General features: G+C 56.4%; 2 protein-coding genes across 3 annotated transcripts in view; one reads left to right on the forward strand and one right to left on the reverse strand.

Moving 5' to 3' along the window:
• Window positions 1-5,486, forward strand: part of ZFP92 (ZFP92 zinc finger protein) — a 13,372-nt gene extending 7,886 nt beyond the window's left edge. Inside the window, exon 6 of one of the 2 annotated variants that reach the window (XM_029240887.1) lies at window positions 25-5,486. In XM_029240887.1, the coding sequence (XP_029096720.1) occupies window positions 25-742 (718 nt within the window). In that variant the 3' untranslated portion in view covers window positions 743-5,486. The other variant, XM_029240888.1, reaches the window with a different exon arrangement.
• Window positions 5,487-12,759: 7,273 nt separating this feature from the next.
• On the reverse strand, window positions 12,760-14,116 carry TREX2 (three prime repair exonuclease 2). Its single transcript, XM_029239959.1, is given in 4 exon segments — window positions 12,760-12,899; window positions 12,902-13,023; window positions 13,025-13,471; window positions 14,019-14,116. Coding segments are annotated over 3 exon segments (651 nt in total). The 5' UTR covers window positions 13,414-13,471; window positions 14,019-14,116.
• Between the last annotated feature and the right edge of the window lie 300 nt (window positions 14,117-14,416).

Here is a 14,416-nt window from a genome sequence, read left to right on the forward strand (position 1 = left end):
GATCATCCACAGTGGCGAGAAGCCCTACGAGTGTGGCGAGTGCGGGAAACTCTTCCGGCGCAGCTTCGCGCTCCTTGAGCACCAGCGCATCCACAGCGGCGAGCGGCCCTACACGTGCAGCGTGTGCAGCAAGGCCTTCAGCAGGAGCTCCAACCTCATCGAGCACCAGCGCACGCACAGCGGCGAGAAGCCCTACACGTGCAGCCAGTGCCTGAAAGCCTTCAAGGGCATCTCCCAGCTCATTCACCACCAGCGCATCCACAGTGGGGAGAAGCCATTCGAGTGCAAGGAGTGTGGGAAGGCCTTCCGGGGGCGCTCGGGCCTCAGCCAGCACCGGCGGGTGCACAGCGGCGAGAAGCCCTATGAGTGCAGCGAGTGCGGGAAGACCTTCAGCCGGCGATCCAACCTCTTCAAGCACCAGGTGGTGCACAGCGAGGAGAGACCCTACAAGTGTCAAGACTGCAGGAGGGCGTTCCGCAGCGGCTCCGTCCTCCTGGAGCACCGGCGCACCCACGGCAGCCTGCGGCCCAGCGCCTGCGGCCACTGCGGCCAGGCTTCCAAAGGGAAACCGCAGCTCGGCCGGAAGCCAAAAACTCACCGCAGAAGGAAGCTCTCGGAGGGGAGCAACTCAGAAAAGTTTCCGGCCTGCCTGGCCCTCTGGAGAGCCACTGCGGAGCCCCGCCCCGAAGACGAGAAACTCCGTCCAGACTCCGCCCACGCCACCGCCCCCAGCTCCTTCTGACGGGGTGCACCGTGGGAGGGCTGGCTTTAAAATGAGGCCCACGTTCCCCACCTCATCCCCCTCCCTTTGCTCGTTGACGATGTTGCGATTGAAGCACCTAGTGCGCCGCAGGCAGACGGGCCCCTGTGCCCGTGCCAGCTCCTGTGCGGTGCGCACGGGCGTGTGTGTGCCGCCAAGGTGCACGCACATTTGTATTCCACCCTGGAGCCGCTGAAACTGCTCTTGCCCCACATGCCTGGGGCCTGAGTGCTGTGGGTGGGAGGGAGCGGGTGCCTTCAATTAGGGAGGAGTGGGGGCCTTCACTTCACCCAAAGACTTGTTAGCGTTTCCAGGTAGAAGACACGAAAAGCACTTTAATCCTTTAATAGCTTAATAGTGGGGGGGGACCTGAGGGCATTCAAAATTTGTGGGCTCCACAGCGAGGCTGTGGCTGGACTGTGACATCACATCACCTAAAATTCATCAAGAAATGGTCTGAAAAAGGACTCAGGCAACTGCACGTGCCCGCGTCGGCAGCCCCCGGAGAGTGGCATCTCCTCTGCAGGAAGGCACAGGACAGCTTGCTTCTGGGAGGAGCGGCCCCAGACCCCATCTTCTGGGAGCTCAGGGGATTCTGCCAGATGGCTGGCCTGGGCCCTGCGGAGAGGCTGAGGCCTGGAGACTCTCGGCTTCTCCGCCCCAAGAGAGGAGCTCTTTGGCTCTGGTCCCTCCCAGCTGCCACCAGCTGCCCTGCTGCCTTTGGTCTCCTCCCCGCACCCTGAGCCCCGGAGCTCACCCCACCTGCTGCCTTCAGACCCTGCCTGCAGAGGCCGCACTGGCCTCTCTGCCCCTTCTCTCCACCCTCAGTGCCTAAAGCTCCAAAGTTAGCTGCTCCCCCTGCAGCAGCCGTCCCTTGTGGCTGGTGCCAAATCAGGAGGAAAGCGGCCGGCTTAGGAATTTGCACAGAGCGTGCCCAGTGATGGCTCTCTCTCCTCAGCTCTCTTTCATGTGACATTTCTTAAAATATTAGAGGTTCGGTTGCTTTGAATGTTTTTGCCTTCAGGGGTAATGTAAGTCAAAAATAGAGATTTTTGCCATATGGAAGTGTCAGGTAATCACTCCTTAAATAAGGATCTGCCCAGCTCTCTGAGAAGGCCCCTCTTCTCACTCCTCCGCCCCCGGCCTTAGCCCCGTAGGGACACGGTGGACCCTTCAATGGCACTTTACTGCAGGCCATGGGAGACTCTCCAGGGAGACCTCGTGCTGCCGGCGGGGGTGGGGGGGGGGCAGCTGCTGGCAGGTTCCACCCTGTCCCGCTCACACTGTCCCCAGAGCTGGGACCAGGAGCTCTGCCACTTGCCATTCTCAGCCCAGCATCCCAGTTGGCTCGCCGCCTCCTTCCAGCCCCCTTCGCCACTGCCACAGGCTGCCCGAGGGCAGGTGGATGTGATGGAGGCCCCCCACTGGGCCTTTGAGAAGAGCGCACTTTCCCTGCCAGACAGGGGAGGGCCAGACACCATCAGGAGGGTGTGGGAAAGCCTGGAAATACAGGGCTCCTTCTGCGCATGCTGCTTGGAGCTCCAACTGCTAGGATAACTCCAGAAGTGAGAGAGACAGAGATAGAGATCGAGGAGTTTTATATAGATAGAGAAGTTTTATATAGATATATTAAAATGACTGTACACACTTGTGACTTACGGAAAGTTCCAGAGTTGTAACTTGCTCTTGTCTCATAGCCTCCTTGTGCTGTGCGTGTCACGTTTTCTTTGAGCCCAGAGCTTGGCACTTAGTAAATACTTGTGAAATGAGTGTTGCCCCCTTAGCACATTGAACTCAGGTTCTAGACCACAGTCGGCTCCAGCCTTACCTTGCGGCAGTGGAAAGTATCTGCAACCTTGGGTTTTCCCATAGAAAAAGAAGTATTAGGAGTGGTGTCTTTGAAATCCATGGTAAGGTAGCTGGGAAGCATGTGTTTATATGAGGTGCCCACAATGTTTGCTCAGCCGGCAGGGCTTCAGTAAAGCAGCCCCCACGCAGGGCGGGGGACGGTGCCTGAGGCCTTGTGCTTGGGCTCCGGTCTCTTTTTTGTTCAGCCGGGTCTGCTTAAGATAGGGGCAACAATTGCTACGTGACAGGCCCCGGTAAGAGCATAGATCCGTGCGCACTGCTGCCCATTTCCATCGCTCTAGGAAGTGAACAGTTTCGCTCTTATGGGCCAGTCAGTAACCAACTTTTAATAAACAACAGTTGTATCTCCCCAGCATAGCATCATCCCATTGGTTCTACTGGATAAGCTAACTCGATTTTTAATGTGAGTGCCTTTGTTTCACCTTGGACCCACCCAGAGATGACTAGATACTGGGGGCTGGGGTCGTGATGTCCAGTGCTTTCAACAAAAAGTGGACTTGCCGGGAGAGATGCCAGGCACCTGCACTCCGGTCTCGGAGTGCCCTGAAAGGCTCCAAGGTCTCCAAATGCTTACCCGGATACGTGACATTTCTAATAGTAATGCATCTTTGGTTTGTCCCTTCTGCATCTAACCTCACTCCTGATCATTAGATGTTTACTCTGATGCAGGGGTTTTTTTTGTTTTTTTTGGTCTGTTGTTTGTTTTGTTTTTGTTTTTTGCGGTACGCGGGCCCCTCACCGCCGCCGCCTCTCCCGTTGCGGAGCACAGGCTCCGGACACGCAGGCTCAGCGGCCATGGCTCACGGGCCCAGCCGCTCCGCGGCATGTGGGATCTTCCCAGACCGGGGCACGAACCCGTGTCCCCTGCATCGGCAGGCGGACTCTCAACCGCTGCGCCACCAGGGAAGCCCCTGATGCAATTCTGAGTATCATTTTCTTTTAGATGTGGTCATCAATCAGATGTGCAACAGGATGTGAACGGGTGTCGCGTGGGATCAGCCAGAGAGTGTCTGGAGAGGATGCTTGCATTTTTCCCTCTACAGTGCCTTGAAATAGGTCTCCCACCAGGCAGGGTGGGAGACTGTGATGGTGGCCCACACTTGCTTTCTGACGACGACTGGAGTATAAAAGCTGAGACTCTTGGGGGATGTCCTGTCTGCTTTCCAGGCCCCCACCGCCACCACCACCACAACGTCCCTGGATGCCAGCCCCTTCACACTTCTGGACTGGGCTTCCGCTCCAGAGATGAACTTGCAGGACGCTGGACCAGCCCATAGCACATCATTTGCTCTTTGAAACTTTGGACACTTTTCAAGAGCTGTTTAAGTGCCGTGGCAGTATCTTCACGTAACTGTTAAACTGTCCCACCTGAATTCATTTACTTTGGGTGTTGGCCTTGAACGGCACCCTCTGGTGGAGACGGCATCTATTGTGGTTTGAAGTAACGGCTAGCAATTGGGTGAAAGGGTCTCAGGAAAGGCCGCTGACCTAGACGTGGGGGGGAAGACGAGAGAGCATGTCTGGGCGCCCCTTGGCCCCTGCAAAGGGAAGGTGGGAACCCCTTGAAGTGGAGCTGCACGGGGGCCAAGGGCAGCCACCCTGAAACAGCATGGATGGTGTCTTAGGACCTTTGCTTAGATTGCCTGCAAGACTTGCTCTACTTTGTGAAGCTGCCAGGACCGCCCCCACCCTTCACTCCCTTCCTCAGTGGCGGGACACAGTGGCTTTCAGTTGGGGCTGCTAAGTCTACGCCTGGTTAGGTAGCAAGGGGTAACACGCCGTCTCTGGAGGTCAGGGTAGGGCTAAGTAGTAGGTGAACTCGCAGGACAGGAAGAGGTTGAGGGACTTCCGGTGGGTTGGAGTAAAGCACAGGGAGCGTGTGGTGCTTTCAGGAACCCTAGAAGGGCGGAGGGCTTTCTGTAGGGCAGTCGTAGGGTAGAAGGTCATTAGAACCGGAGGGCAGAGAGCCAGGGATGCCAGATGAAGAAGTTTGGTCTCTAGCTGGTTCCTGAGGAGGAGCATTTTTTTTTTAATATGAAAGAATTGTTCTAAGATCAAGGAGGAAAAAAGTCGACGCAGATGGTAACTGCTGGAGTGTGTGAATTTACACATGGATGACCACCAAGTATACACACTAGAGTCACCTAGACAGCTCTGATGCTCACTGGGTGTTCATCCATGGGAATGAATGGCGGCAGCCCACCACTCATGATGCTTTGACATGAGCAGCCTCAAATGGCACTTGGGGGAACTCCCACTTGCCCTGGGAGTTATGAGAAATATCTGGAAAACTTAGATGGTTTTCTCTTACGCTAGCCTCAGTGTGTGCGTGACTTCACAACACAGGGGCCCTCCAGGATTTGAAGGTTGCTGTTTCTTCATCTTTCTTGACAGCCTTGTAGACGTATAATTGGTGTACAAGAAACTGCACATATTTACATTGTACAATTGGATGAGTTTTGACGGGTATCCACCTGTAAAACCATCACAGCAATGAAGACGGGAAACATACGCCCATCACCCTGGAGAGTTGCCTTGTCCCCCGGGTGCGCCCTCCTTCCTGCCCCTTCCTCCCCCCAACCCCGTCCCCACAACCACTGCCCTTTCTATCAGTACACACTCGTTTGCCTTTCCTAGAATTCTGTGTTAATGGAATCATGCACTATGCACTCTTCTTGCCTGGCCTCTTAGTATAATGATTTTGAAGTTCATCCTGGGTGTCGTGTGTATATCAATCCTTCGTCTTCTATTGCTGAGTACTATTCCATTGTGTGGATGGACCACAATGCCTGTTGATGGACATTTGGGTTGTTTCCAGGTTTTGGCCTTCACAAATAAAGCTGCTGTGAACATTTGTGTGCAAGTTTTTGTGTGGACAGATGTTTTCCTTTCTCTTGGGTATATAGCTAGGAGTGGAATTGCTGGGTCACGTGGTAACTCTATGTTCAACTGTTTTCCAAAGCAGTCGCATCGTGCTACCTTCGCACCAGCAGTGTATGAGGGGTCCAATTCTCCATGTCGTCCCCAACACTTGTTTTTGTCCATCTTTTAGATTCTAGGCCTCCTGGTGGGCGTGAAGTGGTATCACGTTGGTTTTGATTTGCATGCATTTCCCTGATGACAAATGATGCTGAGCACCTTTTAGCGTCCTTGTCAGCCACACTCATATCTTCCTGGGCGATGTGTCCGATCAAATCTTTCGCCTCCTCCTCTGTGTCTGTGTCTCCTCTCCTGTCTCCTGTAAGGATATCTGTCATTGGATTTTGGACCCACCCAGCTAATCCAGGAGGACCTCATCTCAAGATTTGTCATATGTCTGCAGAGACCCTTTCTCCAAATAAGGTCACATTCACGGAGTCCAGGTATTAGGACATGGAGGCCCCCATTTAGAGACAGAAACATTCCGAAGCCCAGGGAGCTGGGGAGGGAGGGGGGCAGTGCGCAGGGGCAGCGTGTAGGGTCAGAGGCCATGACGAGAAGAGGATATGCCAAGCATCTAGGCCGGGGTTCCAAGTAGCAGGAGCTGTATCATAGCTGACGCTCACTGCCCAGCTGCTATGTGCCCAGCCCTGGGTGCGATCCATCCTCCGGGCACCACTGTACTGTTTCCATTTTACAGAGGAGGAAACTGACGTTGACCTGTGAGGTAATTCTTCCGGTCACAGAGTTGGGGAACGGGGTGGGTAGGGGCAGGGCCCAGCACCCAGGCTCTCCCACGGCAAAATCTGCTCACATCACCAAGAGCCGAGGCTCCCTCCCGACTGCTGGGTCCCTCTCATCACCACCGTGGGGCCCGGGCCAGGGTAGGCACATGTGAGGGGAAAGGTTGATTCCTTGCTTTTTCTCCTCTTCCTCCACGAGCAGGATTTCCAGGTTCTCTACCTGACGTGCCCTGGCGGGCAGGTGAGATGCTCCATGTACCCAAGCTGCCAGGGTCAAGGAGTGAGCGAGCAGAGAGCTTCCAGCTTTCCAGCCTCCTCCTGCCTCCCTCCGCCTGGCCTGCTGGCCCATCCTCCCCAGCCGCCGTCACCAGCCATCCTGCAGGTCTGGGCCTCGGGGGGCTGCCCGGTCCTCGTGCCCGCACTCCAGGCGGGCTCTTCGCCACGTGGTTTCCAGCCTGGAGCAGCTAAAACAACCAGCCACGCCCTGCCCCCACCCCGCCCCACACCTCGGCCGACACGGATGGGGTCCGCTGACCACTTTGAGTGACGGCCCCGCGCTAGGCCTTTCTAGAGACGACCCATCCCGTCCCGGGAAGGCTTACCGCAGGCTTGCCGAGAGCACTTCCTTTCCCCAGAGCCCCAGTTGCGCTAAGCTTGGTGACCGTGAGAAGCGACAATCCACCGCGGGCCTTTGAGAGGCCACGCACTGAGTGTGCTCAGGACGCCGAGCCCTTCACCGAGCAGGGAGCTGCCCTTGTGAGGGAGGGGCCACGCAACTCATCAGACTCCCCAGTGTCCCCGGAGAGGCGGGTCTGGTGGGGTAGCACCTGAGGGTCCACAGGGCGGCCGAGGGGGGACGTTGTGCAGCCTTCTGCCGGAGCTCCCCCGTCACCGGCCCAACGAGTCCACAGGCTGGAGGCCTCCGAGGGCCTGAGGGCCGGCGCAGGGCTGCAGGAGCCCTGCAGGCCGAGACTGGCAGTGGAGAGACTGGCAAAGCTTCAGCCGAGCTGCTGGAGGGAAACCTTTCTCACCTCCCTTTCCTTAGAGCTCTTAGGTGAGCCACCGCCCCCTTTGTGAATCAGGGAGATGATTTACATACATCTCAAATGACCACTTGAGATGTATGTAAATCTTTGTAAACCTAAATAAGCCTCCTGCTGGCCTTACAGCCCAGGAAAGCTCTCCTTCAGAGCCCCGGCACCACCCCCTTGAAATGCAAACCTTCAGGAAGGTACCCTAGCTCCCCTCCAGGCCAAGAGAAAGCTTTCATTGTCCTGAGGATAAAGGGCAATTCACCAGCACTGAGGGCCACCCTGATTACCAGGAGAACTTGCCCTGAGCTAGGAGGGGCGATCTCAGGAAGTACTGCCTGGCTGGATAAAAGGCTGAGGTTTCCTTCTGGCCTTGCGATCTCATGAGCGGCGGCCTGAGATGGGCATGGCAGGCAGTTGAGTTTAATGCTTATTCAGTAGTGAAGCTGTTTGCTTTCTTTTCCGCTTTCGTGGAGAGGACTCTGGGTGGGCAGGGTCCACGGGGAGGGGGCCTAAGTGGGAGGATGTGGATCTGAGGTCTGGGGCAAGGACCGACGCCAGGCAGAGCTGGGCCCACGGAGGTGCGGGACCCCGCCCTCCCCTCCTGGCCTCTCTGGGACCGTGGTGACTGTCACAGCTCACCCCTCGTCTACACAGTGGGTGGGCTCACCAAGCTCCGAACCAGAGTGGGTGCCTGAGGCGCAGGCATTGCCAAGCGAACATTCCTGAAATCCCAGGAAAACAAGAACCTCTTAGAAGCTTCCGAACAGAAGGAACCAGCCACAGCAGAAATGGATTGTCGACTGAAAAAAAAACAAAACAAAAAACCCACAACCTAAAAGTTGAGAATTATGTTTTATTTGTGGGTATTACTGAGGACTGTAGCCCGGGAGACAGGCCTTCAGAGAGCTCTGAGGAACTGTTCCAAAGAGGTAAAGGAGGAGCCACGATATACAGGAAGTTTTGCTTTAAAAAACAAACAAACAAAAAACATGTAGTCAAACATCAAAAGATTACTGCTAATCACAAAACCCAGCCATCTCAAGTTAACGACTTGGAAGCTGGAATCTGGAGACATGTGCAGGTCAGGGGCGCTGCAGCCAGTGGGTCCTGTTCCCAGCCACAGCCACTCACCCAGCAGGGAAAAGAGAGTGAGGATGCACAAACTGTCTAGCACACCACACAGGACGGAGGCCTCAGGAAAGAAGAGGAGATAAAGGAATCAGTGGAGGGCGGTCACTTTGCAAAGTGTGCGGGTCCATCTCCACGGATGAGGTCATTGTGCTGGAGGGTTTCTGTGTCAAGCTGGCTAGGCTACGGTTCTCAGTGTTCAGTCAAACATCCGTCTAGACGTCACTGTGAAGGTATTTTTTAGGTGAGATTAACAGGGAAATCAGTAGACTTTGAACAAAGCAGATCGCTCTCTATAATGTGGGCGGGCTGCGTGCAGTCAGCTGAAGGCCTTATGACAAAAGAGGAAGGGATTCTGCCTCCAGGTGGCCTTCGGACCACAACTGCATAAGCTGATTCCATACACACACACGCGCATACACACGCACACGCACACACACACACACGCACATCTATAGATGTCCTACTGGCCCTGTTTTTCAAGACCTCAGCATGTGACCTTCTTTGCAGACCAGGATTCAGAGGTAGTCAAGTACAGAAGAGGTAAGGTGGGCCCTAATCCAATAGGACTGGGCCTTTATAAAAAAGGGAAATTTCTTTCCTATTTGTGGTACTTAGTTACAACTGCCCTAGAAAACTAATGAAGCCCCCCCCAAAAAACCTTAAGCAACACACCCTCAGACCATTATCCAAAACAATTAGAAATACACAATAAAAATGACCACAAAGTCTCAACAACTTGGAAATTAAGACAAACTCTACTATGCAAGCAGTAGATGGGTGAGGAAATGAAAACTGAAATTAGAAAGCATCTCCTAATGCAAAGCAAAGAGGAACATTTAATGGCAAACCTATGGGACGCAGGAAAATCTCATTCAGGGCAGAACTGCAGCCTTTGAGTGCCTTAGTTATTCAAGATGGAAGCTGACAAAGGAGGTTAGTGTTTCTCTTAAGAAATTAGGAAAAAAAGAACCAAAAGTGACCCAAAAGAAGATACACAGATGGGATTCATAAAGATACAAGCTGAAGTCCTGCGCGCACGGTGCCTCATGGCCTGCGGCTCCCCGAGGAAACACGTCTCCGGGCTGCTGCTCCAGGCTTCTGCATGGCCTGGTCCAGATTCTGTCCTCGTCACCTTGTCCCTCTGCCTGGATAGTTCTGTTTTCAATCAGGTATGCTTCTGATCACAGCTTCGTCCCCACTGGCAGACACGGATGTGGCTTGTGAGCCAGTGACGCTTCTTGACGAGGGGCACGTGGCCGGCCAGGGCGAGCTGGAGCAGCGGAGTTGACTCTTTGGGTCTGGCCCTGACGTGCAGCGTAGTCACTGTGAGTCCCCTCAAAGCGCTGGGTCTCAAGAGCTCAGTCTACTGCACAGCCACGTTCGGCGGCGTGGATACATGAGGTCCCTCCCCCCATTCACCGGCCCAGGGACCCGAGGTGGCGATGACTAGAGCTGCCATGAGCAGAGGTGTACGAGTCTTTGTGTGGACGCATGAATTCATTTCTCTTGGGTAAATAAATACCCAGGAGTGGAATCATTGGGTCATTATGGTAGGTGCATGTTTAACATCTTTTAAGGGTCTGTCCCGTCTCCCATCCCCACCAGCACTCAGTATGGCCAGTCTTTTGTATTTTAGCCATTCCAATAGATGTTAAAAGTTCGGGAATTTTGAGAGTTGATTGTTAAACACCGCCATGATTAAAAATTAAATTGTATAACCTTTCATTTAAATTGTATTAAAAAACCAAGGAGAAACTCAAAATTCATCATGTCTTATTTCCCCCCTCGTACCCATGTCACAGTGCGTCACCCAGAATCTCTTCTCAACCACATGTTCAATGATGTCACATGAGTAGCCTGAACGTGGCCTGGTGGGAGTATCTACCCCACAGGAATCAGCACAGCCTACAAACCAGGGCTTCATCTGTTATTGTTCAGTTGATTGTGTAGACTTGAGTCTGTAGTAACTACATTGTGAATAGCAAAAAAAAAAAAAAGAAAAGAAAAGAAAAGAAAAGAAAGAAAGAAAGAAAAGAAAAAAGGAAAAACTTCCAATATCAAAAACTACTATCCAGTTCGGCAGAGATTTTGCTCATGTCACCAAGGAACATGCGAGGTTCTGACACACACCTTTGTTGTTTCAGTTTTGTCTTAGTAAGATCAGTGAAAATACCAACCAGTGTTCATGTGGGAACCGCACTCAGCCATCAGTTGCAACCGTGGGTCAGGTACAAATACAACAGTTTGTCAAGTCAACTGAAGGGGCTTTGGTGAGACTCAACTGGCCATATGCAATTTAGAAACAGTGTATCGTATATTTTATTGTATATTTTATATAAATTGTAGATTTTATTTGTAAACTGTGTGCTTGCATCCTTTATGTCAGTACAGTTTATAATAAACTTACATACGTCTGGATGTATCTGTGCACATGTGTATAGAGACAGAGAAATAAATACACCCCACACACGCGTGCGCACGCATGCACACACACATAAATAGGCTTACGTTTACTTGTCACCATGTATCAGCACATCACAGCTTTCAGACAGCAGGGGGGCAGGTCCCAGCCTGTCTTCTCGGCGCAGAAGGCACACGGCTTGGCCTGGCCAGTCCGAGCACGGGCTTGGGGAGGGCACCTGAGGCCAGGAGAGCGGGGACTGGTGAGGGAGTAGCACCTGGGCCCTCAAAAGGTGAGAGGGCACGAAACCCGAGACCACAGCGGCAGTGGCCACAGATCAGGCCTTCGACCCGCCCACTCGGGCCTGGAGAGGCCCTCTTGGCCTCAACCGCTCATTGAGTCGGTGGCCGGGAGCCTGCCAGGTCAGATAAAGGAAGCGGGCCCTGCCCGGGCACCAGGGGATCTGAGGGGCCCTGGCCGCCTGCATCCTCACGGCGCCCCTCTCTCTTGGTTCCACCTGCCACAGGCTCCTGGACCAAGGCCCCGCCCTGGCCCTCTCCCGGGTGGGTGCTCTCCTGGGGCAGGGGGCAGTGCACAAACCACACTCCCAAACTGTTCCCTGTGGCTCTTTCCCTTATGGCGTAGCCGCCCCACCCCTGCCAGCCTGTGTCCTGGCCACACTGCAGCGGCTCTAGTCACTCTGACCCACTCAGTGTTCCCAAACAGCCCGGCTGGCTCAAAGCTCAAGGCTTTGCTCGTGTGAGTCACTCCTGGTCTTGGCTGTCCCACCCCACCCCCGCCCCTTCTCACCTGCTCTCTGCGTCCTGGACAGCCCGCCCCTGCCTTGCCCCATCCTTTGGTGACACAGGTGGGGCCCCAGAGGCAGGTTAGCCGGCTCCCCAGCTGAGGCGGCTGCCGAGAAGCTGACCTCGCACAGAGCAGCCTCGCGGCCCTCCTTGGGCTGTGCCACAAGGCACGCGGGGCCCAGAACGGGCTCCTTCCAAGCTGTCGCCCTCAATGCGCCAGCCAGCCACCTCTCCTACACGCTCTGGGTCACCTGGAGCGCGGGGCAGCCTGGAGCCCCCGTGGTACCCACCCTTCATGCTTGACGTGTGCCTTTCAGGCCCTTCCCCAGCACCTCCGCCCTCCCCCCAGACCTACCGTATCATTTCACCCGCTGCCACTCGCAGAGCTGGGACAGGGTCTCCAGGAAAGGAAGGAGTGGGGCTTTGCCCCCGGAGGCCGGGGCTGCAGCTCCCTCTTCCCTCTGTCTCCTCGACACAGATTCGGGCCACACAGATGTCCCTTAGGTCCTGCTCGCTGATTTCTTAGGTCTCTGGGGTGACAAGGCAGGGAAGGGGTGATCATCGATGGCACAGTAGGAGACCAGCCAGGGCAGAGGCCCGTGGCTTGAGGTCCACAGCCCCAGCCTGTCGGCCCCTTGGACCAGGCTGTGAACGCCGACGGCTCCCCGACCAGGCTCACCACAGAGATAGGCCACAAGGGGGCAGCCCTGGGGTGCTCTGCTCGTGCCCCTGGCCTGGCTCCCTCTTGGCCCACTCCGGGCAGGGTGTAGGGAGGAGAGCAAGCGAAAGCCAGCTGGTGAGCGGTTGTCAGTGTTTATTGAAAGACGAGGTGGAGGGTGGGCGCCAGCGGCAGCAACCTCCACCGGGGCACGGGCCGGGGGAGGGGCCGGGAGAAGGCTCTAGGGCTGAGGGGCAGGTTAGGCCAGGGCCAGGGGAAAGCCTGGCAGGCGCACAGGCCCGCCAGGACGGGCAGCAAGGCACTGGCCCGGGTCCAGCTCCAGGCCACACGGCCCGGCTGAACGGCGGAGGCTGGCACTGCCCTGCTGCAGGGAGGGCGCCTCGTCACCCTGGACAGCAGCGTTACCGAGCCCCTGGCTCAGGCCTTGAGACTCGGGCCGTCGGGTGGCACGTACATGGGCTCGACACGGGCCCAGCTAAGGGCATGCTCGTCAGCCCAGGCGAGCAGCTCGGCGGCGCGGTGCAGAAAAACCATGAGCCGGGTGTGCACGTGGCCCTCGGCTCCGCCTGGACGTAGCCGCGGAAGAGGCTGCCCAGGCTGTAACCCTTGCGGCCCTGGGCCCGAGTGCCATGGCTGTGGGCATGGTCCAGGCCCTGCGGCGCCAGCAGCGTACCCAGGCAGCTCCGTGCACAGCAGGGGGAAGTCATAATCGAAGCCGTTGTGCGCCACGAGGCACAAGGGGCCCTCCTGGCAGCTCAGGAAGGCCTGAGGTGTCTGCACCACAGCGCCGTCAAAGCCGGCCTTCGGGCACCTGGCCAGGCCCTCGCTGCTCAGGCCGGTGATCTCGCTGGCCTTGGCAGTGAACGGGCGCTCCGGGCTCATGCAGAGCGTGAGCTCGTCCGGGACCTGGGGCAGCACCGGGGCGTCAGACTCATCGCGCTTGGGGTTCTCCAGCGAGGAGCGGTGGACGGCAAACAGGGAGATCTCGGCGATCTTGGGGTCCACACTGGGGAGCCCGGTGGCTTCCAGGTCCAAGAAGACGAAGGTCTCAGCCTGGGGTCCCTTGGACATGGTGATGTTTTCACAGGGACAGTGAAGCCTACAGCTGCCCAAACAAGAGGCACAAAACCTGAGGGCCAAAGAGATGGGGATGCCTGGAGTTGGCCACCCACAGCCGTGCCCATGGCCAAGGTTCCAACCCTTCTGGATTCACTTCCTGCCACTTCCCAAGCTGGGACCCAGAGACCAGGCCCTGTTACTTCTGTCCAGGATGAGGTGTCCTAGGGGGCTTGTCACCCCATCCATTGTGTCCTTCAGTCCCTCCCCGACCATCCCCACTTCTACCACCTAGTAAACAGCATAAGGAAGGCCTGATGTGCCCAGACCCCGGCCCAGTATACGGACAGGAAGACTATGCCAGGTCCATGTCACTGGGGACTTGGGGAGATGCAGCCCAAGATGGTCACTGACACACAGCAGCCAGGAGCCTCAGCACAGCACCCCAGGTACACACCCCTGGGGTCGGCTGCCGGGACGCACACAAGAGGGCACCTGAGAAAGCCCTCACGGTGATCCCCAGCCTCCCTGGCTTGGCCTGTGCCCTGGCACGCGGGTGCTGGCCCCAACCCGGCCCCCCGCCTGTCTCCGGGCCGCCAGCAGCTGCCATGCTGGCTTACCGGGAGCGGGCACTGCTTGGCTTCCTGGGCTGTTGGGCACCCGTCTCCACACAGGCTGCTCCGAGCTGCCTTTAATCTGTGGCCGCGCCCCCCTCCCCCCAGCTGCCTGTCGGGCAACCAGGAGGCCTGAGGCTGCAGGACCTGTGCTGCCAGCTCGCAGCCCCCTCGCTCGCCCACAGCCGCTGGGACACATGCCCCGTGTTTACAGATCGGAAATCCAGCTCCTGGGCCGCAGGCGGGGTCCCAACGATGAGCGAGCAGCGCAGTGCAGGCCAAAGGAACGTGTTGTCACAGGCGCGAGGAGGAAGCCCGAGCCCTCCGCTCAGCCCTGCCTCCCAGTGTGACTTAGGTTCAACACCCAGCCCCAGGCTGGGGCATCTCCCACGGGGGCATCTTCA

Source organism: Monodon monoceros, unplaced genomic scaffold (genome assembly GCF_005190385.1).
Source record: "Monodon monoceros isolate NGI ecotype Baffin Bay Population unplaced genomic scaffold, NGI_Narwhal_1 Super_Scaffold_22, whole genome shotgun sequence".
In the NCBI taxonomy this organism is placed as follows: Eukaryota; Metazoa; Chordata; class Mammalia; order Artiodactyla; family Monodontidae; genus Monodon; species Monodon monoceros.